The following is a 26,378-nucleotide window of genomic DNA, read 5'->3' on the forward strand; positions in this document are numbered from 1 at the left end:
GACATCTGGAGGACCACAGGTTGACTACCCCTATCCTAGTTGATTGTTCTGGAGATCAGTGCTGAATTGTGATTAGTACCATGAGTAGGTTTTGAACTTTTCAATGTTTTGGGAGACATTCAACATTTGTGGTCCAAACATATGGACAAAAATGTCAGAGCTGCTCATCTCTGCGCCTTTTTGGTTCTTCTTTGACCTCCGTGAACTTGGCGCCCACTGCTACTTCTGGCAAGTTGAGTCAGCTGACCTGACTCAAGGGATGTTGTCATGATGGCATGTGTGATGCAATGGAGTGGCAGATGCCAAAAGGTGCCTAAGGTGCATTATTAAATGTACTGGGGAAGGGGCTGGTTCAAGGTGTTTTCCCGCCCCAAGAAAGGCACACCCTTTAGCATCTGAGCCTGCACTACAACTGGTCCAGTTCAAAAGAAGACCCCCTATGGCAATGCCACATGAGTCTGTCTGGCTCAGACAGGCTGAGCAGTGATATGGTTCCAGGAGGAGATGCCGGTCACCTCCTGTGCCACTCATGGTTGGGGTGTGATAGGGGAACTAAGCTGCTGCATCATATGAGTGCTCTTTTCCTTCGAGCCAAGCAATCTCCTGGCGGTCTTGGCTGGAGAATGGGCCCTGCTGTGTGTCTTTTTCTTCAGATGTTCTCAGGGAACTTTCCTCCTTGCCTTTTTAGGTGTGGAACCGGAGTGCAAGCAAATAACCGGCAGGCTGGAATACGTCAAAGTGGGTGACTGTAGGACCGTGAGCCAGCTGAATATCCATTACTGTGAGGTAAGCGGCCCAGGTTTTATGAAAGGCAAAGCACAAGGTAGGCTGTTTCTGGAGGCAATGCATGGCACGTTTTGGTATGCACCAGCAATAGATCCCCAAATCCTTTCATCCTGCTTGGGGTAGTGGTTAAGAGCGGTGGCCTTTGAATCCCCACTCCTTCACCACCTGCAGCCAGCTGGGTGACCTTGGGTGGTCATAGCCCTGTTAGAGCTGTTCTCACAGAGCAGTTCTGTCAGAGCTCTCTCAGTCTGTCAGTCTCGCTTTCTGTTGTGGGGGGGGAAGGGAAGGGGTTTATAAAACACTTCAGGTTGTGAAAAAATGGGGCATAAAACCAGCTTTTCTTCTACATGCTCCTCCTTCTTCTTGTATAGAAAAGTAATGCCCTCCACTCATCCATTCCTAGCTATCTTGCCACAGACTTCTTAAATTCAATGAAAACACACTGTACATCATGCACAAAGCAGCGTAGTGCTGGAGGCTTGCATGCACAGCATGGGAAGTTTGCAAGCAATTAGGCTGCAAATTAATTGGCCATTAAGGTTTTGCATCGTAGCACTATCTCTGTGTCCACAGGCTAAGCTTTTCCAGGGGAATATCGACACAACTGTGAAAACTCGATTCTGAGTATTAGAAGCTTAGACTTTTGCTGAACCGTATTTATTTTATTTATTTAAATGTGGATTTATATGACCACCCTGCCCAGCAAGTCGGCTCGTGGTGGTTAGCAACATAAAATTGGATACAAAATAACATTAAGAACAATTAACAATAATTAATTAAAACCATTTAATGTGTTTTTACCAGAGAATGACTTGTGTATGTGTGCTATAAGTACTGCTTTAATTAAATTTGTTTGTATATATAAATACTTAATAGGAAAATGGTCAGATTTGGTGGCGGTTTTTTTCTACGAACCTGTTCCTCATCAGTATAGATTCTTTTTAAAACTTTTTTTGCAAAATTTGTATGGTTTTTAAGTTTTGCTTTTGTCTCATATTTTTAAAAAATCTTGTTGTGGGATATATGTATTCGTGCCCTCACAACTTGTTGCAGAGGTAATATAGCCCCTTTGAATCTGCAGAGAGATGGTGGCATAACTTTTGAAAAAAACCTGTCTGCTACCCATATTCAGCATGGGGTTGTGACAGGCATGAGCAGACCTGTGGCTAATGCACTGATTGTGCTTGCTGACACAGACCCACACCTTGCAGGGCTTAATTGATGGGACACAGGGAGACTCCTAACTTCTGAACACTTCAGAAAGGGCCCGGGCCACTCTGTTGCCCCCTCCTGGTGTCCCCTGGTAATGGTATCACATTCGCCTCCATCTTCAACGGGGCTTACTGGTAGAACTAGTAATACTCCTTGTGACTAAGGTTGCCAGGCCTCTGCCCTCAAAACCCAGAAGCTTTTGTGGTTGGACATGGGGAGAGGAAGCACTGATCAACATTGTTACCCAGAAAGGATGTCAATTCCCCCATCCCTATTTTTCCTTTGTGCCTCTATTGCAGGGGTAGTCAAACTGCGGCCCTCCAGATGTCCATGGACCACAATTCCCAGAAGCCCCTGCCAGCGAATGCTGGCAGGGGTTTCTGGGAATTGTGGTCCATGGACATCTGGAGGGCCGCAGTTTGACTACCCCTGCTCTATTGAGTAAGCATGGGGGTGATGGCACCACTGGGAACCCTCCCTCAGAACCACCACGCCAAGTGCTGTTGTCCACCTCATGCACCAGGGTTTACATCTCAGTGGGAATGCGAAAACAGGGTTTGAAGCTGTTTTTGCAAAACCTAGTTAAATGGGAAATTATGGTGAGGAGGAGGGGTGCGTGTTTAACTTTAAATCTTGGTCAGCACAAAGAAAAGAAGGATTTGTGCGCGTCTAGGGTTGGAGGGAGGGGCAGAAGTGTGGATTCTGAAGCCAGCTCCCAAATTGCAGAGAACAAATTTTGGATCGGAACCTGACAGTTCATCTCCTCCCTGGGCCTGTATGAGCAGCTCACGGGCAGAGTCTAGAGTTCAAAATCTTGTTAATGCCACAGAAGCCATCAATTTCTTCTTTCACTTTTAGGGCAAATGTCCCAGCAAAGCCGTTTACGACATTACAGCGCACAGCATTCAAGATCAGTGCTCATGTTGTTCCGCTACCGCCATGGACTCAATGCAAGTGCCCCTCCACTGCCCCAACGGTTCCATAATACAGCACGAAGTCTTTAATGCCAGACGCTGCGAATGTCTCTCTCGGAAATGCATGCCATAAATACTGCCTGGGAGCTGACCAACGTGCAAACTGTTTATTCCATACCTCGAAATCTGCAGAGTCTCAGTTTTGCATTTTGATCCTACTTTCCTAGCCAAAGTATTTGTTGTACCATACCAAGCAATAAACTCAAACTTATCTGCATAGTTTGGACATTTTCCTTTCCCACAATATCATTGTTATCTCCGATCTGCCCACCACTGGTGCCTGAGGTGGCTCACAACATTGTGACCCAAGTGCCCACACTTTCCCAGCTTGACAGTCTGGCTCCTTTATCAATGCTAATGAGGCCATCTAAGGAAAAGACCAGGTTGTGCCAGGGAATTAAGACAGGATCAAGAAACTGGGAACTGTGTTGGGTGTAAAATGGGTCTTCTTCTTCCCTCACTTACCTCACCGGGTGTCTTGTGGGGAGAGGAAAGGGAAGGCGACTGTAAGCCGCTTTGAGAATCCTTCAGGTAGAGAAAAGCGTCATATAAGAACCAACTCTTCTTCTTCTTCTTCTTCTTCTTCTTCTTCTTCTTCTTCTTCTTCTTCTTCTTCTTCTTCTTCTTCTTCTTCAGCACCAAAAGGAACCACTTCCCAGTGATATGATGTGACACTGACAGCCTTCATAAAAAGGAAGGCTGGTCAAAATAATAGCTTCACAAATGTTTATCATGCGTATCTACTTTGTTTCTATCTTTTTTTGGAGGTAGGGGGGAAATTATTTAAAAGAAAAAGAAAAAGAAAGGAAGGCCGGAAGGGATAATGAAGATCAGATGGCCCACAACTGACCGGTCTTCCTGAGGTGGTTTCCTTGAGTCTTGCCAGGGCTTTCTTTGATTGCTTAAACAAATCCGGGATTATAAAAAATGATCCACAATCCCTCATCATGTCAGCCTTCATTAAGCCCCCCTCGTCAAGGCACATTTATCACAAGTGAGTGTGGAATTTGTCCACCAGAGGGTGTGTTTTTCCTCACCACACCCGACCCAACAATACCTGTAAACTTGGTTATTTTGAAATCAAATCTTACTTTCAGCTAATTTAAGTAACCTTATTTTAATACTTGGCTGCTCCTTTTCTTCCTTTTTGTGTTTTCTTCTGGTTCTTATCGATCTGCCAGGAGAAATATGTATTTCTACCCTTGATACTTTATTATAATCTATATTGTTCACCAGCTCTCAGTCTTTATTGATACCTCATTGGCTTCAAGGCAGGATTAACATATTCTTTCCCCCACTGGGAATCCTCAGTGGAGAATGAATAACAATACTACCGCCCAGGAACAGCAGGTACTCCACCCAGGGTTATTTGGTTGCCTAGAATCTTCCACTGGAGAAGGTCAAAAATGACATCCAGTGTGATTCAACGAAGCTTTGTCTCTGAGCAGTACCTTTTCAGATGCCTATGAACATCGTCTGGAAGGCTATGTGTTGTCTGAATACTGTTGGAATATGCAAGATCTGCAGTGTGCATAACGGAGCAGAATATAAAGGGGTCACAGATAGGATGATTTTCAAATGATGTCCTTCAGGGCTCTGATTGGCTCAACTGGAAACTTCCTGCTTTTTGAGCATACTTCCTCCCTGCTTGCCTCCAGAACAGCAGTTGAACAAGCAGACAGAATGAATGCAGACAACAGTTACTTATAGGTCTCTTCACTTCTCTTTCAGATTCAGATTCAGATTCAGAGTACCTTCATTGGCATAAAATTGCAAAGCATAAAACGAAAATTTCGAACAGTTCCAGATGTAAAAATCCATTGTAAAAAGATTTTCATTTAAAATTGCCAGCAAAAACTTTGCTACTTTGACATTTCTTTGACATTTTACTTAGCCAGTTGAGAGAATAAGGGTCACGCAAAAGGTTAAGTAACAAACTATCTGTTTGAGCACGGAAATGAATTTTTAACCACTATTTAAAGGACTGAAGCCAAGCCCGGGCTTCTGGACTCTGTTGGCCAAGTTCTGCGACAAGTGTATGATTTGCCACACAGTTTGGGACTCCTAATAGATTTCGGAAAAAGAAAGATTGGATATTCTCTAATTGATTATTAAATGCATCCATCCATATTGGGATTCCATAAAGAATCTGAGGAATTATTTTGGCATTGTAGATTTTAATGGCTGCTTGAAGGTTTTTGTTGCCTTTTTGATGATAAAACTTGGCTAAAAGGGATAGCTGGCCTTTTGCAGTTTTGATTGTTTTTTCTCTATGGTTGGCCAAACTGTTATTATAAGTAAAGTTTATGCCGAAATGCTTGTAGTGATTGACCTGTTCTATATGTTTACCATTTATTATCCAGAGAAACTTATAGTGGGTCTTTGCGAAAACCATGATTTTCGTTTTTTCAGAGTTCATTTTAGTTGATTGTCACTACAGTAATCTCTGAATGACCGGAGATATGTTCCTCTTACTATACACAGTTGTTTCTCTTAATCAATACAGCTATTTTATTCTTTAAAGCATCTTGGTGCTCTGCTCTCTCTGCGTATTCAAACTCTGCCAGCAATGCTTGGTTCAGTGAACTTCCTGCTCTCTCTGGGAGTTTACTGAGCACTGTCGTTTCCTAGTTCAAACATCAGTGAGATCCTCCAAACTTCTTTTAAACATGCTTCGTGGTGTTTTTTTTTAACTTCTCTGTATCATTTTCTGAAGAAAATGCATCGCTGACCCTCATCCATGTATGGAAAATTGACTCCAGGGCCCCATCTATCCTTTGATGGTCCTGGAATAATCTAGCAGATTATAAACCACATGGAAACCTAAGATTCAGACTGGAAATAAGAAACCATTATGGAGAGTTCACAGCTGTATAGCAGAGCACTTGTTGCCTGTGATGAACATACTCATTTCTTTTGTCTCACTACTTCAGCCTTTCTCAACGTTTTTACCATTGAGGAACCCCTGAAGCATTCTTCCGGCTTTGAGAAACCCCAGAAGAGCTGTGATCATGCAGAATATGGTTGGAAAGCACAGCTGTGTACATGCCCAGCCAGGGCCCCTCCCCTTCCCACCCCCTCCAGGCCCAGCATTGGCCATTTTTTTGGGGGGGGAGAGTGGATCAACCTGACCACATATGGTCATTTCATCTGATAAATGTTTAACAAATTTAATATATATATATATATATATAATTTGCAATATTTTTAACTCACAGTTCTCTCAGAGCTCTCTCAGCACCACCCACCTCACAGGGTGTCTGTTGTAGGGCGAGGAAGGGTAGGCGACTGGAAGCCGCTTCGAGACTCCTTTGGGTGAGTAAAAACTGGAGTACAAACAAACAGCTCCTCTTCTCCTTTGGATCACGATGAACGGCTTTGATTGGCTGGTTCAGCCACAGGCCTTCCTTGCGTCTGCTGAAGCGGGATAGCTCCAGAGATCCAGAAGTGAGATTAGTAATTCGATTCCTTCATTGGATTTGCAGACAGGTTTGAGAAACATGCACAGAAACTCTAAGGGAACTCTGCATTACTCTGCCATGCACATACTGAAGACTCTAAGAGCTCCCTGCTGTTCTGCAGACGAGTGCATTTGAATCGAGTCTCTGGTGGAAAAAAAGCTACTCAAGTCAAGTGCCAGGAAATCTTCCCCCTGTTGCATTAGCCACTGTGGATCGTGTCATGATTATATAACTAAGTCATAAGGGAAGGTTGTTGTTGATATGGAGGAAGAGGATAAGCCTGTCTTTCCCCCCCTTTAAAAGTTGCTGATTTAGTCACCGTCACACACTCTGAAGTATATTGATCCCAGCCTATATTGAGTAGCTTGGAATCATGATTGCTTAGCTTCCCTCGTCTTGGTTCCAAAATGACTCAATATTTACTGGCCTTCTTGGTGGACATCTGGGAAAGCTTGTCTTTTTCTTAGGACTTCTCTCCTGGCTTGCAAAGCTTATGCATTCACAATGATTATTCGGTGCATGTGTGCATATTCATATCGCCCCTGGGACCTGCGATTGGGGTCCACCTGACCTCGACCCCACCCCACAGACTCTGCCATAGCGGAGAACCGTTTGGACACACAAAGACACGTGGGAATGAGTGCTTCCAATTGCAATGGAGGCCAGCAGCCATATAAAACATTTGCAAGGAAGAATATTCGACAGATGCTCAAACACCTGCTGGGTCGCCTTACAGCCTGGTTACTGGTTGTGATTTTTTGCCTATCCGCTTGGCTGTTTGCAAACAATTTTACCCTGATTGTTGAATTATTTTTCATGCCTTCGGACATTCTAGCATAGTACAGAGGGCAGTGATTAATGCATGCACCGTCTCATACAGCCCTAGTTTCCCTTCTCCCCTATGAATCTTTTGTCATCCAGCTGCCAATAGTGTAAGAGACAGACAACACTGTTTCCTTGGAGTGTTATCTTACAGACCCAGTTTTAAATCTCCACTTTGCCATGAAGTCTGTCTCAAACCAAGAAGAAAAGACCTATCCTTATAGCATTAAACCATTAAACAACAATAAAGAATGTTTCTTCCTTTCTTCTCATGATGTGGCCAAAGTATTTGAGTTTCATCTTCAGAATCTGGCCTTCTAAGGAGCAGTCACATCATGAGAAGGAAGGACTCTCTGGAGAAGAGCCTAATGCTGGGAGCGATTGAGGGCAAAAGAAGAAAGGGACGACAGAGAATGAGGTGGCTGGATGGAGTCACTGAAGCAGTTGGTGCAAATTTAAATGGACTCTGGGGAATGGTAGAAGACAGGAAGGCCTGGAGGATCATTGTCCATGGGGTCCCGATGTGTCAGACATGACTTCCAACTAACAACAACAACAAAATAATGTTTTAAACAGTGTCCTTTCTTGAGTTTATTTCATTCCAAGGACGTCAGCCAGAACGGTTTTCCAGATAAAATCCGTTTTCTGTACCACTGGACTGAAATTTTGTTCTGCTGCTATCCGCCTGAATCTATCTATAAGGTTGTTTTGAGGATAAAAGGAAGAACAATGTATGTTACCCTGATACTCTTGGAGGAATGGCGTTACCCTGATACTCTTGGAGGAATAGTACAACAGTACTAAATAAACAGTGATCATGTCAGTCAGACAGTGACTACTAATACTGTTTTTTTTAAATGAAGTCTTACAATTTCATGTCCATGTTATCTATGTTATTGATGTGGAATGCATTTTCTGGCGTGTCCCCTAAAACAGATGTGACTATGGATGTGACGTGCATAGTCCCACCCCAGAAAGTGCGCTGGGAGAGGCAGGGAGGTGGCTGGCAGAGTAGGCCAAGGTGGTGGTCACAAAGTTCCCGGGGACTGGAAAGCTGCCTGTGCTGCCTCCTCAGGCCAGGGTGTGACCAACGCAGACACAAGGGGCCAGGGAGCTGCCCACACAGACTCTGCAGGACTGATGGGGTGGTGCCCATGAAGCTGCCAGAGACCAGGGTGGCACCCATGAAGCCAAAGGAGGCCAGGGCCCTCCTGCTGCAAGAGGTAAGGAGGGAGATGGAGGAGGAAAGGAGTCTGAATGTGCGTGTTTATGTGTTCATCTGAGAGAGGGGGAGGGGGAAGGACCAGGGAGGAGGTTGGGGAACCAAAAGGGAAGGCGAGAGGGGGAAGGGTCTTCTTCTCTTCTTCTTTGTACACCAGACATTGCCTATTCCAGCACAATTAAGCTACACTTACATCTGTTCATCTCCCCAATTGCCCTTCCCATTTGGTACTTGTGGAACCACCAAGCCTTCAAGCCCATTATGTCTACCACCAATTAAGCCATTTAGTCATTGTTTTCTGGCAAATACATCCTCCTAAGGGTATGTGTGACCTTATAACTGGACCTCCCTGCTGTCCCAGTAGTGTATGTTCATGCCTTGGATCCTCCGTATGCACCCCCACTTTGTGGATTCTCTTCTCTCTCCATGGAAATACTGGCTGTTTTGTTGGCTCAGTGGACCTCTTCAAGATTGGTAATCATCACCTATTCCCAAAATGACTTTCCTCCCTATGTTTCTCTTTGTTAGCTGTTGTGTGTATGTGTTTATTATGTGCATTGTTTTATTCTTTCTCTTTTCAGTAAAAATGTCTCCAGTTGAACATCTGCCTGGTTTATCTGAGAGTTATTTTAAGAGAAATATCCTGGCATACATAGATGGAGAATCCCAGTTACCTGCCTCTCACTCTGTCTTCTTTAGCTTTTCCTTCCAACTTAAGTGGAGACGGCCTCTTTGGGTAACACCATACTCAAGTGTACATCCCTGATTCCCACAATCTGCCTACTTAATTGGGAAATCTGGATGGAATTACCCTATGATCTGTTCCCTTCGCCAGAGGTGATGGGCCAAAGCACTTGCAAATATACAAATGTCAGCTGCTCTACCAACTTCAGTATTAAGAGCCTGAAATTTCAAAGGTGAGATTTTGACCTCAAAATACGCAAACGTATTAGAACCAAGAATGTGTGAGTTAATTGTCTCTACCTCTTACCTTATGCCAAAACATTAAGATCCTACTGTGTTTTCCACACTGACTAACTTTCACTATTGTTACAACAATCTTATATTGGAGATATATGTATGTGCAGTATGTTTGTGCATTTGCAGTTGTCGTCATCATCATCATTGTTTCATTGTTTGACTTATGATTAATATGGAATGGACATTAATTTGTACATTTTGAATTTAGGACTCAAACCACTGAAGAAAAGATATTGGAAACAGAAATTATCTAGAAATGGTTGTGGTTGATTTTTTATGTATATAAAATTGTATTAAAATTGAATATATATTGTTAGAACAAGAATATTGCCTTGGATAGGTTCCTTGTTTTTCAGTTGGTACAACATTAAGAGCAACAGGAATACTTTTTTAAAGTATTGATGTACCAAATCAAATGTGCAAAGGTGAACCAAAGAACATTCTCGGTCAACTTCAATATTCTTTCCCATGGAAAACACACCTCAACTGAGCCTATGTGTCTTCTGGAAGCAGTGTAATATTTTAACTTGCTTTTTGGTGGTTAGAGAATGGGTAGAATAATCAGCATATTGTTGTCCATCCCAAGCCCGTTGATTCCCATTAGTTTGATTAAATAGGTACAGGGAGCTCAGTACAAATTTTGGTTGACCTGAATAAGAAAAAATTTGGGGCTGTAAATAAAGAAGGGAATATCCTGGCACCAAACCCATCAGATGTCATTGGTTTCTTCCCAGGGCCAGGAGAGTGGTGTTAGCTGATAATGCAGGTCTGTGACAAATAATGCCTTTATCCAGATAGTGTTTCACCTGCCAGAGAGAAATAGTGTTAAAGTTGACAGAGAGATTGCGTGCAGTTAATTATTGAGGAGTTATATAAAACTCCTCCCCAAATCCATTTAATGTTCTTGTAATCCATCTTCCCCCGTGAGCCTCAATTAATCCAGTTCTGCTGCCGTTGTCTGAAATTGCCGGAGCACATTCAAAATATGTTGAAACTTAACGGTCAGGAGTGGTGTACTTTCTGCTATTAAAATAATGGGAGTAAATTAGGGTTTGGTATGACTTCCCAACTGCAGCCCACAGTGGTGGTCTGCGTGAGTGAATGCTAAGCATTATTTGTCAGATACTATACACAAAGCTTTCATATCTGCTAGAGAAGGGGTAGTCAACCTGTGGTCCTCCAGATATCCATGGACTACAGTTCTCATGGTAATTGTAGTTCATGGGCATCTGGAGGACCACAGGTTGACTACCCCTGTGCTAGAGTATGATGGATTTTTAGCAGAATCATCAACCATGGTAACAAAGGCAATCAAAATTAGTGTACTAGCCACTGCATCAGACTAGGAATAGGTCTCCTGTTGTCTCATGACTGGTAAACACATGCAAATGCCTCACTTGAAGAGTGATTGGACCTGCATGTGCAAATTGCCACGGATGGAACTTTATACAATTTTTCATTCATACAATACAGAGCTAATTCTGGAAGAAAAAGGGTGTACAGGGTCAAACCGAGGGCGTACAGGATGGGATAACAATTCAGGTTAAGAGTTTGGGGGAGCTGCAGGACCCAGCCTTGCTTCTGGAGGAGAAGGCTCAAACGGTTGCTAGGTGTGCGTTCCTTTATTTATATGTAGTGTCTAAGCTAATTTCTCTGCAGTTGTTCAAGGAGACCCGATTTCAGATCCCCTCTCTGCCATGTTTGCTGGGCAACCGTCAGCCTGTCAACATCTCTCAGATGAATTCTGATCCACAGGTTTGATTCTGTGAAGGAGAGGAGAGAACAATGTCATAAGCCACTTTAGGTCCCCACTGGAGAGTTAAAAAGGGTACAAATATCTGCCCCAACAATAATGATTGGGAAGGGGGTATAGTTAGGCAGAATTGTAATTCTTAGTGGATTGGTGCTATTTTTAATTATGTTTAATTTTAAGTTAATTTATAAATTAATTGTTTTTATGTATTTTAATCTATGCTGTATACCACCCCAAACACTTACGGGAGTAGGGCGGCATAAAAATCCAATAATAAATAAATAAATAAATAAATAAATAAATAAATAAATAAATAAATAAATAAATAAATAAATAGATGGATGGATGGATGGATGGATGGATGGATGGATGGATGGATGGATAGATGGATAGATGGATAGATGGATAGATGGATAGATAGTATATTTAGCTCCGTTTGTGTTTCTGATCAAGGTGCTTCTTCTTACTACCTATAAATGCTTTCACCTGCAAAGACCCATAGTCTGGAAGGACCACCTCCTTGTTCATGTGCCTTCCCGCCAGCTCGGGGCATCCCATAATCTTCCTTTGGTGGTTCTGGTTTTGTGACATACAATACTAGCTTTGATGAGAGCGCCCTTCCTGCAATGGCCTCTGTCCTACAGAACAACTTATAACGCATCTTTCCTTCCTGCAGCCTATATTTGAAGGTGAGGATATATTATTATTTTTTACTAAAACTGTTTATTGAAATTAAGGCCTTGTCTATTCAGTCAAATCTACGTGTTTTGTCCTATGAGGCACTATTCTGGGTTTTTATGATTTTTAACTTGACGGTGTTCGTTGCTTTGTGCTATTTGGAGAAACAGCCGTTATTTGCTTTTTAAAATAAATAAGCCACCTTGGAGGTATGCAATGCATTTTTCCCCGCAGGGTTAGTGGCAGAGACATGTTCGGCTGTAGGTCATGGCTAATGTGGTGAGAAACTGAGAGGTGGGGCTGTGTGAACCGGTCCTTCCAGCAAAAGATAACCTTCTGGAGCTAATGGGGACTGACGGATCCGTGTGAGACAGCTGCAAACTCCAAGCTCCTTGAGTCTCACAGAAGTCAGTAGAATTAAGGTGGATTACAGATGATACAGTGTACGTGGGGGGGGGGACAAAAAAAGAAATAGAGTATTAAGCTCTTCAATTATTATGTGGGTCATGGTACTCGTATTAAGCTGAACATGGTTTCTGTGGAAATTCTGAACTGTATAGAAGTCTTTTCCCTATGGAAATTCTGTAAATGCTGGATAAAAAGGACACACACACGCACACACAATACAATCCTGTTCTGCCTCATTCTGTTAAGCTGCTGTCTAACTCAATTACCTGATTAGACGGCCGTTTCTTTCGCCCCGTAAACGCCAGCAGCAGTTCTGACACACTCCATGTCGGAGGAAAGACGAGGGAGAACACGAAACAGATCCGTGAATCCCTGAGAGGATTGGGAAGGGTCATTTGAAGATCTTCCACTGCCCCTTTGCCAACAGCCTACGGTAAAGATCACACCCTCGGATGATTAAGCAAAATCTCACCCACCAGCAAGAGGAACAATCTGAAGGCCTACAGCACAGTCAGACTTGAGAAGAGAAAGACAGGCTGGATTGATTATTTGAAATGAAGGCACACAGCTCCGGGCTCCATCTCTCCACACACAAAGTGCTGTTGACAGATGGCACAGAAAGAGAGAAAGAGAGGTGCTTTTTGGTTATATCTCAAGAAAGAAAGAGGTGTAGGGAAGGACAAGTTTGCCACTCAATGACTTTGGAATCTACCATGTGAATGTCACTGGAAAAGATCTTACCTGCCATGCAGAAATGGGAGCAGATAGTCCTTTTGATACTTGTATCCCTAGATGCTTAGGGCTTTCAAGTGGCCCAGTGAAGATGCCAGGAACAAACAGGCAACCTGTGGAGTTATATCAAGATTAGTGCGATGCATTCCACAAAAGCAGGGTGGCCAAAGTGTGGCTCTCCAGATGTCCATGGACTACAATGAGTCCCTTTCAGCACATTGTAGTCTATGGACATCTGGAGAGTCACACATTGGCCTGCTCAAAGGGGATGCCAGCTGGCAGGCAAGACATAGCCATTTATACCAACTAAAGCTTCCAAACTAGGCTGATATAATCAAAGTATGCATAACAGTGGGCAGATTTCGTCTTCCCAGCAAGGTTTGCTGCTGCTGTACTAGTCAAAGCGTGTTAAAGGTGGTACCCATCATAGACGTAGCTTGCACTTCCATCTGAGCTTCTGGACCTAACAGCATCCCCTGAATGGCAAACGCACTCATTTTCTCTGAGTCCTTAGTTCCCTCCTGGGCTGCATCTTGGTTGGTTGCTTGGTTCTTCATCCAACCTATGTCCACCTCAGGCAGGGATGCAAATAGGAGGACCTGGGAAACCATTTGGGGGGCATTGGCACCTTTTGGACTCTGGGAGCCCGTCATGGCAAGTGATTTCCTATTAAATCATATGAGATTTCAGGTCTGGGAGTGGTGATGGTAGTAGGGAGATGAAATCCTTGGCCAGGGTCCCTGGAGGCTTTGCATAGCCCTATCTCTAGGAAACAATTTAGATGCTTCACCTAAATGTGAAGAAAAGGCAAAGCAGGCGGCTTCCTTTTGCACCTGCATGTAGATGGACAAAAGTGTAGATGAGAAGTGCTATGAGTTCAAGCACATGTTTCTGGTACCAGATAGATTCAGGTGAGCAGCCATGACGGTCTGAAGCAGCAGAGTAAAGTTGGAGTTCAATGGCACCTTTAAGACCCACAAAGTTTTATTCAAGGCATAAGCTTTCATGTGCATGTACAATTTGTCTGGTATTATAAACCTTGAATAAAGCTTTGTGGGTCTTAAAGGTGCCATTGGACTCCAACTTTATTACTTGGTACCAGTCAGCTAGACAGAAATAGAACTATTGGAGCACAGATTTGCTAGCAAGCCCCGAAGGATATTAAAAAGTCCTGAAAATCCAGTAGGATCAATGGGGTTGAGCTCCCCATCTCTCTCTTGGCAATAGTCACCAGGCAACCAAGGCCGTCTCAGTTTTAAATCTCGCCCGGAAGCAAGACTGGGATTGTTTCCACATTAGGAGACATACCTTGTTTTAGCCTCATTTTGGATTTTCTTGGAATGCTATGAGTAGACTCCAGGCTTTCTACATTTGGGCTTTCATCCCTTCATTTCCCAGGCTGAAATTTGCCATGTATGCTTTCCACATCTGTGTCGGAGGCAGCCTCCCTTCTCTTTTTCTGAAAACATTTGTTTCACATGGTGCCTGCTTCCACCTAATTTGACCATTCTGTTCACTCAATTGCCTCCCCCTTTTCCCCCGAAGAATGTGATTTTTTTAAAGGTCGCTTATCGTGTTACAATGCTGTTGCAGTGTAACCACTATTTTTTTACAATGCTGCAAACAGCATTGTAACGCAAATCACACTTTTTTAAAAAGTCAGATTTTTCTGGACAGAGGGAGAGAGGGAAGGGAGAGGGAGGATGGCATGCCCAAATGACTAAAAATGGCAGCCATGGAGAAAAACCCAATCATGAGCATTTCCCCATTTGGCAGCCACAAATTAGATCCAGCCTTGAAAGATGAACTCGCTGTAACTGGGAATGTCCTTGCTGCAATGTAAGTGAGAGGGCAATTTGGGTCAGTACCTGGAAAGGTGGATTTAATTGTGGAAACAGACTAAAATGGCAGCAGTTTAAAAAGGCAAATCCAAACTAAATCCTTTGTGTGGAAACTGTCTGAGATGAGTCTCAGAAAGCCTTCTTTTGTGACTCCCTGTGTATCATAAATATGTACACACACACACAAAGCCTGGAAGAATAAGATGATGCAAACTTAGGCCAGTTTCATATTTTGGTGTTGACAGTGATTCAGATCTGCATTATATGACTGTTTTTGTGGCAAAATGTCCCAATCGTGCAAGGCTAATGGGAGGGGGGAGGATAATAAATAGTTGTATTATCCCTGTTTATCACTAACCTTTTCCTTGGTAAAGAGGTTATTGATTTTTTATGAAACATCAATGCAGCACAAGTTGATTCCTCACTGCGCTACCTCTACATCCTCACCAGAAGCAAAAAAAAAAAAAAAGTCTAAATGATTTCTAGTGTGTAAGGGAGGGAGGGAGGGAGGGAAGGGACTCATCTGCAGTATTTTATATCACCCTGTTCCATGCTAATCCTCAATTCTAAGCATAGCTTTCATTGATACCACATTTTTGACATTCCTAGGGAGAACACATTTGTTTTTGTTTTTGTTTACTTGTTTTTTATTTTGCTTTTTCGTGTTTCTAGCAAAAGAATCCCAAGAAAAATCAGATCTGTTGATTCCTTTCTATAGTCACCCCACACAGTGGCTTTGCATTTTTCTTCTCAGGCTATATAAGGTAGAATAAAAATTACACAAGGTTTCATTTCCCCAAAGATGCATTCCCCTAACGTGCACCCTCCCCCTACCCATTAGCGGGCAACTCGGGAACGGAATCTTCAGGGGTGACAGCTACGTGGGACCCCACGGCCTTGATCTGATTAGACAGCTGATTACAAGATAATCCCCTGAATATTTCATGCTGAAGTGAGCAGGCAGCATTTAGGCAGTAGGGTAACTTGAGCAAGTGGAGAGGCAGCCGTATAAAGACGCTCGCTACACTCACCTCCTGCCGGAGACTATTGTCCACCCTTTTGAATGCACGGAGGCGGCCTTTGGAGGAGTCGTGAGCCAGGGATTCTTCGTCTAATCCCCCGTCAGCAACACTGGCTGCCCCCATTTGGCGTGACAGGCAGAGTGGATTTACTCTTAAGACGCCAGCTTTGCCTGGGGATTTTTCTTGTCTCCTGCTGCTGTTCTCTTGCTTCCGTCAGTCTGTGAAGTTTAAGGAAAAGATGCTGACATCCCAGCCCGGAGATGCCGGGAGCATCAGTCGCTGCTGGGTGCCTATTTTTGCCCTCTGCTTAGATGGCTGTTACTGAAGCAGAAGACTCTGGCGAGGGAGTGTCGGTTTGTGGTTTGCTTCCAGCAGGCTCCACCGAGGATGGAAATAGCTGCTACCTGCTAGTTTGGAGTGACCGTTGTCACCCAGTGTGGGAGTAGGAGTGCACCATCCACAGAGCTGCATTCCCTTCCTGTTGGAACAGCTTCCAGCTTTTAAGGCTTCACGGCAGGATGGAAGCAAGAGCACATGGTAAGGCTGAGCCTGCGATTTCCTGGCTGGTAGTTGACCAGGAGGCTAGCAGGTGGAGGTCCAAAAGGGTGTTTTGTAATGGACTTCTGCCACCTTCCTTGAATGCATGGCCACCCATTCCAAAGATACCTCCTGGCATCTAGCATGAAGCTTCTTACTGTGAAATTGTGAATCAACGAGCAAGCAGAATGTTTATGGGAAGGCCAGCAAAACTAGAGGAGAGCGAGTGGGTGATAACTGGCATATCATTCTTTCTGTATCCATTCCTACCATGAGTCTTGGTTGTTTCTCTGAATGGGGACACCGGTTCTAATCTTGTGCAGAATTAGACCTGCTGTAGGCCGTTGGTTTCAGGCCTTGACAGTGTACACGGCTGGGCCGATTATGTTCAAACCGAAAGCATGAAATTCCTTCCAAGTTGCACTACAGTCAAACCACAATTTGATTCAATTTGATTTGTCATTGGGCTTTTATCACCTGGCTCATGTGCTTTGGATTTACTTGCATTTCAGTTATTTATTTTATTGGCTTGACTTGTTTTATTGGCTTGTTTTAATGGTGGTGATTAGTTTTCATGGACTCCTTTTTATTGTTTCAGTTGGTCTCATCGATTTAGCTGTTGGCTGCCTCAAACAAGCCTGGATGAGGGAGGGGATATAAATTTTCTAAATAAATAAATGCCCAGGCTGTAGCATTCTGCTGAGCCTCTACATATATTCAACTGGCCTCTTGGCATCATGGGGAACACAACGGCACTAAGAAATATTCCCTGGAACACTTTGGTTGTGCTCACCCAATGAGCAAGGATTCAAGTTCACAATCTCCATAATTCAAAGAGGCATCCCATGGTCATGGAGATGGTAGGGAGAGACAACGCCCACATGCACTCTAGAGATCAGTTGCAATTCCTATAGACCTCCAGGCTCCACCTGGATGATGGCAACCCAGTTTGGATCCAATGGACTGGATCTGAGTAGTTTTTTCACTTGATGAAAGAAAGAAGAGGGTCTCCTTTTGACTATGATTAAAGAGGCTAGCCCACCTTCTATCAATCTTTTCCAGCCCATCACTTGTAGACCTCGGCATTCATGTACGTTGGATGTCATATTAGCCCTTTGATGCTAAATATTTGTGCTAGAATAACTGGCTGCTGTCCTGTCGTGGGCCAGACACATGAAAAACTTTTGGAATCCTCTACAGATATTAATTGGAATTAAGGGGGGGAAATCCACCTTAGGCCTAGAGGAGCACTCCAGCCAACCAAGATTCTTTAATGTCTTTCTTTACCGGCAATATTGAGTTTCTCCTAGCCTTTATAGTATACCCTAAGGCAACCTTTCTTAACTTTTTCCATTGAGAATTCATCGAAACATTCTTCAGGCTTCAAGAAACCCTAGAAGTGACACAATCATGCTTAGGAAGCAGGGATGTGTACATGCATACCAGGTGACTCTCCCCTCCCCACCCCATCCAGGCTCATCACTGGCCATTTTGGGAGAGGGGGCTAGGTCAACATGATGATATAGGGTCATATAACCTATTTTAGATATTTTAAAAATATATTCAAAATTAGTTAACTCACCCATTTGGGAACCCCTTCCAGGGCTTTCAAGAAATCCCAGACTTTCACAAAACACTAGTTGAGAAAGTCTGCCCTAAGAGAAGCAGAAATTCCAGAACATTAACCTTCTGCAACCACTATAAAATTTCCCTTGCTCTTGTGCTCTCTGGAAGTTGCCATTTTCTAGAGGGGAACTGGTCTCTATAGTCTGAAGGTCAGCTGTAATGCTGGGAGAACTCCAGGCCCCACCTTGAGACTTGTAACCATAGCGATATGTGGTGCTTTGAGAAATAGTAAGACTCTGGCTTCTGGACAGCTGGCTCCACTAAATGTGATCTAGCAAGAGAAGTGTGAAAAATGGAAAGTAAACAGATTTCAAGTAGAATGTTTGAATATATTTAACATGTTGTCCACTTGATCCTGTTGGGGATTTTCACTCTTTTAAGCAAAAAGCCCCAGGTGTGCAGAAAAATCTAAAAACTAAACACAGATGGGTGGTGGTGGTGGTGTGGTAGTGGTTAAACCCTCTAAAATGATACAGAATCACCATTAGCTTTAAGAAGCAAATTACCTTGGTGGTCATTGCTAAACAGCCACAATAGTATTGCCAGCTTTCAAGCCTTGGTTTCTGTCAGTAAAAAACAGTAAGAGGGCAGCACCCTTTCTGGCCTGACTAACTGGGGCCAGGCCTGGAACCAGCCATGACTTGCTACCCCCACAACTTGCATTACTCACCTGGATCTCACTGCTTGCTACAGTGTACAGTTTCAGACAAGAATCTGGGAGACTGATGTTCAAATCTAAGGTGATCAGATTGTCCCACTTTTGGAGTGGCCAATTGTACTTATCATCATGTTGACCTAGCCCCCTCTCTCAAAATTTACCTGGCAAATTGTACTTACGTTGGAATTTTAAAATATATATTACAATACTATGTTTGCGTTCTATGTGTTCTATGAAACTTTTTGTTGCTCCATATAGACCAAATTTGTAATCAAGAACCCCCCCCCCCCGGTCAATGATGTCCCGCTTTACCAATGTTCAAATCTGGTCACCTTATTCAAATCCCCATTTTATTGTGGAAGCTCGTTGGATGACTTCAGGCCAGTCACATACTTGTTTCATCATAATAGCGTGCAAACTTGTTGAGTTGCTACAAAAAGGGGGCAGGTCCACAGGTCCTTGTAGAATTCCTGTGATTTCTTTCTGTTACTCCTCAGATATGCCTTTAACTCCCTCGCATCTGACCCACAAGAGAAACTCCAGCCAGACTTCTGCTTCGAAACACAGCAAAAAATGCCTCACGATTCCTCCGGGCCACCGCTGTGTTCATTTTGGAAGCGTCAATGGGACTTCTGGATCACTGGGCTGTAGAAAGACTCACAGTCATTCTGTAAGTAGAAGGGCTGGGATTTCTCTACACTTAGCTGAGAGCTGGCCAGCGTGGTGACTGTGATCTGGATGTCTTAGTTCAAACCTCACCTCTGTAGCACACTCAGCAGATGGCTGAATTCCCCCTCCCTGCGAGGAAATCTAGGCTTCTCGGAATTACTACAGTGCATCTGAAGAATATAGTTTATGCTGGAACAAAATGAAAAAAAAATATTATATTTGTCTGCATCTGCGCATAACTGCAGATTGCTATCGTCATTTTATAGCAATTGTTTGCCAACTGGATTGTCTTCTCTGCACAGTTGGAAATGATTGTTGCAACCCAACGAGAGTGAAGGAGCCACAAGACTCCTGCTTACTATTGTGCAACATATAATTACTCTTTGAGAAATTCACTTTAAAAGGGCATGGACAAAATTGAGAGGGTTCAGAGGAGAGTGACGAGAATGACCTAGAGCCTGGGGATCAAGCCCTATGAGGGAAGGCTGAGGGACTTGGGAATGTTCAGCCAGGAGAACTGGTTGGAAGGGGACATGATGACAATCTTTGAGTATTTGGAAGGTTGTTCCTTAGAGGAGGGCAGGGAGCAGTTCCTGTTGGCAGCAGATAGGACCTGCTGTAATGGGTTTAAACAACATGTAGAATGATACTGGCTAGATATCAGGGAGGAAAAAATTCACAGTCAGAGTAATCCAACAGTGGAATTGACTGCCTAAGGAGATGGTAAGCTCCCCCTCACTGGCAGTCTTCAAGCAGCAGATGGACAGATACTTATCCTGGATGCTTTAGGCTGATCCTATGATTCTTTGGTTCTAAATGCCTGCCTCAGGGATCAAACAGAACTGAGAGATCTCCCTTCTCCCTTTAGAAGTCCCATTTATGAATGTTTGAAACATCTCTGGCTGCAGAAATATTCACTTCAAATGTCAAATTCTGATGTTTAATGTCACATCTGATTACTTATAAGAAGCAGTAAATATCTGACAGTGAGCAGATAGACCCTGGCAGGCAATATGGGGTGTGGGGGGAATGCTGGAAGATCTATGATTGGATATCCAATGAGGGTTGTCCTGATCTCAAGCTGATCGTTTCTTTAAGGTGGAGGAACATATGGCATTGGGTGGGAATCTAGTCATAGATTTCTTGTGGTCTTTTTTGTTTGCTCTGAAAGGTGACTTGTGTTTTACCAAGTGTAGGGGAGTGGATAGAAGAGTGGGTTTTTATATCCCACTTTTATCTACCATAGGGAGTATCAAAGCAGCTTAAAATCACCTTCCCTTCTCCACCCCAAAACAGATACCTTGTTAGGCAGGTGGAGCTGAGACAGTTCTGAGGGAAATGTGACTGGCCCAAGGTCCCCCAGCAGGCTTCATATATCTCAGAGTGGTTTACAATTGCCTTCTCTTCCTCTCCCCATAACAGACGCCCTATGAGGTAGGTGGAGCTGAGAGAGTTCTAAGAGAACTGCTTTTTGAGAACAGATTTGAGAGAACTGTGTCTAGCCCTAGGTCACCCAGCTGGCAGCATGAGGAGAAGTGGAGAGTCAAACATTAGAGGCTGCTTCTCTCAACCGCTACACTACTCTAGTTAAGAGTGTCTGCAATGACAGGGGAGACAAATCTCCATCCTGTAATGATTCTGGGAGATTTCCAGGTCCCACCTAGAGGTGGACAACCCTGCTGTTAGTCAGTCACACACTCTTTTTTTTTCAATCTAATCTACTTGAGAAAAGGTTTTAAAACTATTAAGATACATCACATGAAGCCAAGAGCAGATAAAAAGCTTATTGTGCAAATACCGTTTTGTAAATTCATTCACCATTAAGTATGGAAGTATGGAGGGGTTTATTTCCTATTATTATTATTATTATTATTATTATTATTATTATTATTATTATTATTATTATTATTATTATTATTATTGTTGTTGTTGTTGTTGTTGTTGTTGTTGTTGTTGTTGTTGTTGTTATTGTTGTTGTTGTTGTTGTTATTGTTATTGTTATTGGATTTCTAAACGGCTCTTCTCCAAATATTGGTCCCGGGATGGTATACAACAGCAAAAGAATATGTTTAAGTAAAATTCTAAAATTCAGTTAAAACCAAATCCCTAAGTCAGGGGTAGTCAAACTGTGGCCCTCCAGATGTCCATGGACTACAATTCCCAGGAGCCCCTGCCAGCATTCGCTGGCAGGGGCTCCTGGGAATTGTAGTCCATGGACATCTGGAGGGCCGCAGTTTGACTACCCCTGCCCTAAGTCCTCTTAAGTTGCATCTTTCTAGACAAACAATCCAATGGGCCAGGCGAACAAACTGGGATGCCCTTCAGAAAAGCCTGGCTCAAGGGGGGGGTCCCCATCCAACAGTAACCCCCAAGTGGGAGTAGGCAGGGAGTGCAGATGGATAGTTGAAGTGCAGCCTGGACCTCAACCAAACGCTTGGTGGAAGAGCGTCCTTCTGCAGGCCCTTTGGAACTATTTGTTTTATCCTTGTATTCATATACCCCCCCTTCCCTAGTAAGTAAATAAACATAGGACAGCATCTTTAGGGGTGTTTGGTATTTTTTTGCGAGGAGGATCTGACTTCCTCCTGACTTCCAGAAACCTCAGTATCCGGTAAGGCTTGGAAACGCCGAGTTACCTTTTTGTGGGTGTTTTACACCCACCCCTAATGCACAGAAAGGCACCTTAGTCAAACCCTGGTGTTCCTTCTGTTTGGCTGCATCTGCTTTCTCTCTCTCGGGGTTGCTATGGTGACTTCTCCGGCAGCAGCTCCTGGGACAAGGCCCTTGGGTACCTGGAGTCTGATAAATAGTGAGGAAACTTCCGCAGCGTCTCCTCGGCCAGCAGCAGTCTTTATGCCTCACTTTTGGATTCTGAGTGCCTTTTTCCATCTCCGTACACACTGCACATATCAAGGAGGACTAATAGGTCAGGGATAATCTTCTTATAGCCAGCTAATGGATTTCTTAAGAACTCTACCAGGCCCAGCCAGTAGGGAATGGTGGCCTTAGGACCTGTGGAGTGAATGGTGTCCAGAACCCTTTGAAAGGGTAGACTTGGGAATCCAGGTCTAGGAGATTTCCCTCTGCAGGGATGGATTCAGCCAGTCTTCATGGACTACCCGTGAGTACCATATGAAAAACAATTAACTATGAAAAGAAACATAGAAGGGTGTGTGTATTCTGGAAGTTAATGAAATCTGTTCCCCAGTGACCATATTTCTTTGCAAGCAAACCTAAATGTTGCACCCAGGCATTATCATAATATAAGATCTAGATGTGTACTTTCTTAGAAGTGAGAAGCAAAATCCTCCGGCGTCTGTAGCCTGGAGCAAGTTCTCTGTTTCTTTTTGCCCTTCTGGAGAATTGTGACACGCACATGGCTTTGAATATCATTCCCAGTGCAATTTTGATGCCTGTTAGCATTTAGTACAAACTCAGGGAAGCAGAAGATAAGGATGGTGAATTGTACATTTGATCTGATTTGGATAAGCAATTATGGCTTTTGTATACTGCGTGCTGTTTAAAGATTAGCAGCAACTGGGATGATGAGCACAGAAAATGTGGAGATCTAACAATGTAACAGGGCGAGTAAAATTCTTACGGAGAAGGGGACAAGGTACAAATCCTAACACTAATGTTTATACACCAGAACAAACTTATATGCATTGTCCATGGACAGGGACAATTTACAGAAACAAAAAAATATAAGTAAAAGAATTGACAGTCTGAATATCCAGGGCTTGGAAAAGAAGGAAGTGGTGAGAAGACTGGGCAAGGACAGGAGAGAAAGCTGTGATTAAGGCAGTTTGTCATAGCCCACAAAGCATGGCATTATCCAGACCCAGAATGGCCAAGATGAATGAATTCCTGGTGCATTTGCATTCTGTTGCTAGGCTGGGCATTCTAAGGAGGACTTGTTTTCAAATTAACAAGTCCCAAGGCGAGAACTCCTTCACTGACTATTCCCTTGCTTTCGTCTAGAAGTTCGTGGAAGCTGAAGCAAGCAAAAGGAGGGGGGTGGGGTTCGCCTCGGGATTCCAAGGGTAGGCTGTGCCAGGCCTGTTGTGGCTTCCTCACGTCAACGTGGCATGAACTAGTCTCCCGTTAAATTCAGCCACAGGGTGGCTGACAGGGAAAAAAAGCCTCTGTCGTTCTTTGTCACATTGAAGGCCACCAATGCAAACTGCCAGGCCCTTGTCAAGAGTGGGGTCCTGCCCTGGTTCCCATCACAGTGGGAGAATTTCTTTTAATGGCTGGCCACCATGTTGCTGGTGGTCAGGCCCTGGGGATGAGGGTGCCATCATGCAGTTCCACTCTGGGATTTGCCAACACTCTATGTTAAAACCATAGAGTCTTGACCAAATCCTAGATGATGTCATGGCCTCAGTACAGTACCACTTTTCTGACTGTCTCCCCCCCCCCCCCACACACACACATGCACACACTGCCCAGCTGAGTGGCAGCAAGAGGATAAGATGGTGCCCAAAAGGTCTTCTGCTGAAGTGAGACACTTGCCCTCCCTACTCTCTACACTATTTCATAGTGTGGTTGTTGTGAGAATACAAATGGAGGATGATTTGGTACTGCATTAGAAAGCCCGAAGATGATTGGGATCATGTTCTTCCTCTTCCGTCCTTGTCACATGGTCATCCAACTAGCTACTAAATACTCAGTATTTATTTATTAATTGTAAACGTAAATGTTTTACTGCTATTGTATTAATTTTAATTTTTTTCTACAGGGATTGTATGTATACCATGAAACGCAATACACCCTGAGTTCTAAAAGATAGGGCAGAATATAAATCCCATAATTTGCCAGTTTGCCCTTGTATCTGCGAAGGTTGCAAACCATGATTCCAACCCAGGATTTCTCCCATTTAAAAGGCAAAAGTGAATGACACTTTTGGCAGTCAACATCATCATAACAGTGAATGCTCTGTTGAGACAGATGAGACCTACTGTTGTGACTTCAGTCTAATGTTGTCGAAACCAGATTGAGAAATTCCTGGAGATGTGGGATGGAGCCAGAGAAGGACAGAATTTGGATGTGGGAGCAAACTGAGCAGGGAAGTGATTCCATAGATTTCAAAATCTTTTTTGAGAGTTCGGTTCAATGCACTACTCAGCATTACTCAGTGGAAGATTACAGTATGTGCCTAGGGAGGATTGTTTGTATCCTTGCTGTTTTGGTGCAATTGAATTGATTGAATCACTTACAGAGCTCCTTGAAGCATTGAAAAATCATTTCAGAGGCTCCTCCACAGTCAAAAGGTTGAAAAAGGCTGCTGTAGCTATGTTGATGATCTTTTAGTTAATATTGTAGAGAAAGATCATTCTATTTCTTACACAGTGGCAAAGTTCTGGCCTTGGCCTGCAGGGATGTATGGTCCATAGATGCCTGTCTAGTTGAAGCTGAATTCTGCTTGAAGAACTATTAAGGATTAAGGAACCATACTGTTCATTCCGCACCCCTTATTAAGGAGCCATAGGAAACCGCATTGCATAATTTCAATCCCGTCTGCCTTATTTCTGTATATGAACAGCATTTAGTCTTACATGTTTACTCTGAATATCAGCGACTGCCTGGCTTTGGAATGCTTCTTCCACTAAATTCATTCCAACTTTCTTCCAGATCATTAACAACTACCTGGATGCTCCTCCAAATACAGGAGCCCCAGAAAGGACTTCCCCTGGAGGGATGCACTTCCGAGACAGCAAGAGGAAAGTGGACTACGTTTTAGCTTATCACTACCGAAAACACACAGCGCACCATGCAGCTGGCTCCCCGGGGCCCCTGCACAGACCAGATTCTTTGGCTATTATTTCTAATGGTGAGACAGCCAAAAGCCACCCTGAGCAGCAACAGGTGGAGGCTCACAACCAGGAAGCACCCAATCCAGATGCTCTGGTGGTTGACATGGGCCCTCTGGATGTTCTGGAGGAAGCGAAACGGGAGCAGAGGGAAGAATTTGAGCGCAACCTGATGGAAGCCGGCCTGGAGATCGAGAAAGATGTGGAGGTAAGCGGACGGTTCTTCCAGCGTAACCTGTACCCTGTCTCCACTTGTGAGCTGATGCCCTGGTCTTAAGGGTAAGATGGAATCTGTGTCCCAGTTTGAGCCTAGAAAATTGACTAAGCAGAGGGACCTCATCGCTGCACCACAGATGAGAAAAAGCAGTGTATGAGCAGATCATTCACGGAAACAAGAGAACCAGCTTGGTATGTTGGATTAAGAACTGTGGCCTGAGATCTGGAGAGCTGGGTTTGATTCTCCGCTCTTCCACATGCAGCCAGATGGGTGGCTTTGGGCCAGTCACAGTTCTTTCAGAGCTTTCTCAGCCTCACTTACCTCGTAGGGTGTCTGTTGTGGGGAGAGGAAGGTGTTTGTAAGCTGTACCCCTCAAAAAACTGTTTTTGTGGGGTACAAAAAACAGTTCTTCTTAATGCAATTTTGTGATTAATGACTTGGGGGGGTGATTTGTGTATTACCTTATGCACCATAGCATTGGTGCACAAGCACCCACATGGGAGAGAGGTGTGGAAGCCCCCATTCCTCCTCTCTGTGGAAGGGAGCAGTACACCAGGCCAAAGCTATAGAGCCAGGGCACATGTTGTATCTCTCATGTAGGCATGTCATTTGTTCCCTGTGGAGAATTTTTAATACTTGGAGAGGGATTGTAGAAGAAGAGTTACCATATTTGCCGGCGTATAAGATGACTGGGCGTATAAGACGACCCCCCAACATTTCCACTCAAAATATAGAGTTTGTTACATTACAGTACAGTACTATGGGCCACTATGGGCAGCTATGTCTATCCCAACTGAAGTGCATCTGGCGTATAGGATGACCCCCCCACTTGGAGGCATGTTTTTCAGGGGGGGGAAAGTAGTCTTATACGCCAGCAAATACTGTAGTTTTTATACCCCACTTTTCTTTACCTTCTTCTTTACCGTAAGGAGTTTCAAAGCAGCTTACAAACACTTTTCCCTTCCT

At 43.8% G+C, this 26,378-nt stretch overlaps 2 protein-coding genes and 1 long non-coding RNA gene across 3 annotated transcripts in view; 2 read left to right on the forward strand and 1 right to left on the reverse strand.

Annotated features, from left to right (window-relative positions):
* The window catches only part of VWF (von Willebrand factor), a 149,986-nt gene extending 146,797 nt beyond the window's left edge, over positions 1-3,189 (forward strand). Inside the window, exons 51-52 of the mRNA XM_077309827.1 lie at positions 689-786; positions 2,857-3,189. Coding sequence (XP_077165942.1) covers positions 689-786; positions 2,857-3,045 — 287 coding nt within the window. The 3' untranslated portion in view covers positions 3,046-3,189. The remainder of the gene's footprint in view (positions 1-688; positions 787-2,856) is intronic.
* Positions 3,190-10,907: 7,718 nt separating this feature from the next.
* LOC143823654 (uncharacterized) lies at positions 10,908-16,102 on the reverse strand. The gene is made up of 4 exons (XR_013226539.1): positions 15,902-16,102; positions 13,039-13,142; positions 12,564-12,725; positions 10,908-11,221 (listed from the first exon to the last, which is right to left on the reverse strand). It is a non-coding gene; the product is annotated as an uncharacterized LOC143823654 (long non-coding RNA).
* A 187-nt stretch (positions 16,103-16,289) lies between these two features.
* ANO2 (anoctamin 2) overlaps positions 16,290-26,378 on the forward strand; it is a 123,919-nt gene continuing 113,830 nt past the window's right edge. The window contains exons 1-3 of the mRNA XM_077310177.1: positions 16,290-16,429; positions 19,211-19,383; positions 25,017-25,403. Of these exons, the coding sequence (XP_077166292.1) occupies positions 16,411-16,429; positions 19,211-19,383; positions 25,017-25,403 (579 nt within the window). The 5' untranslated portion in view covers positions 16,290-16,410. The remainder of the gene's footprint in view (positions 16,430-19,210; positions 19,384-25,016; positions 25,404-26,378) is intronic.

Source organism: Paroedura picta, chromosome 14 (assembly GCF_049243985.1).
Source record: "Paroedura picta isolate Pp20150507F chromosome 14, Ppicta_v3.0, whole genome shotgun sequence".
Taxonomy (NCBI): Eukaryota; Metazoa; Chordata; class Lepidosauria; order Squamata; family Gekkonidae; genus Paroedura; species Paroedura picta.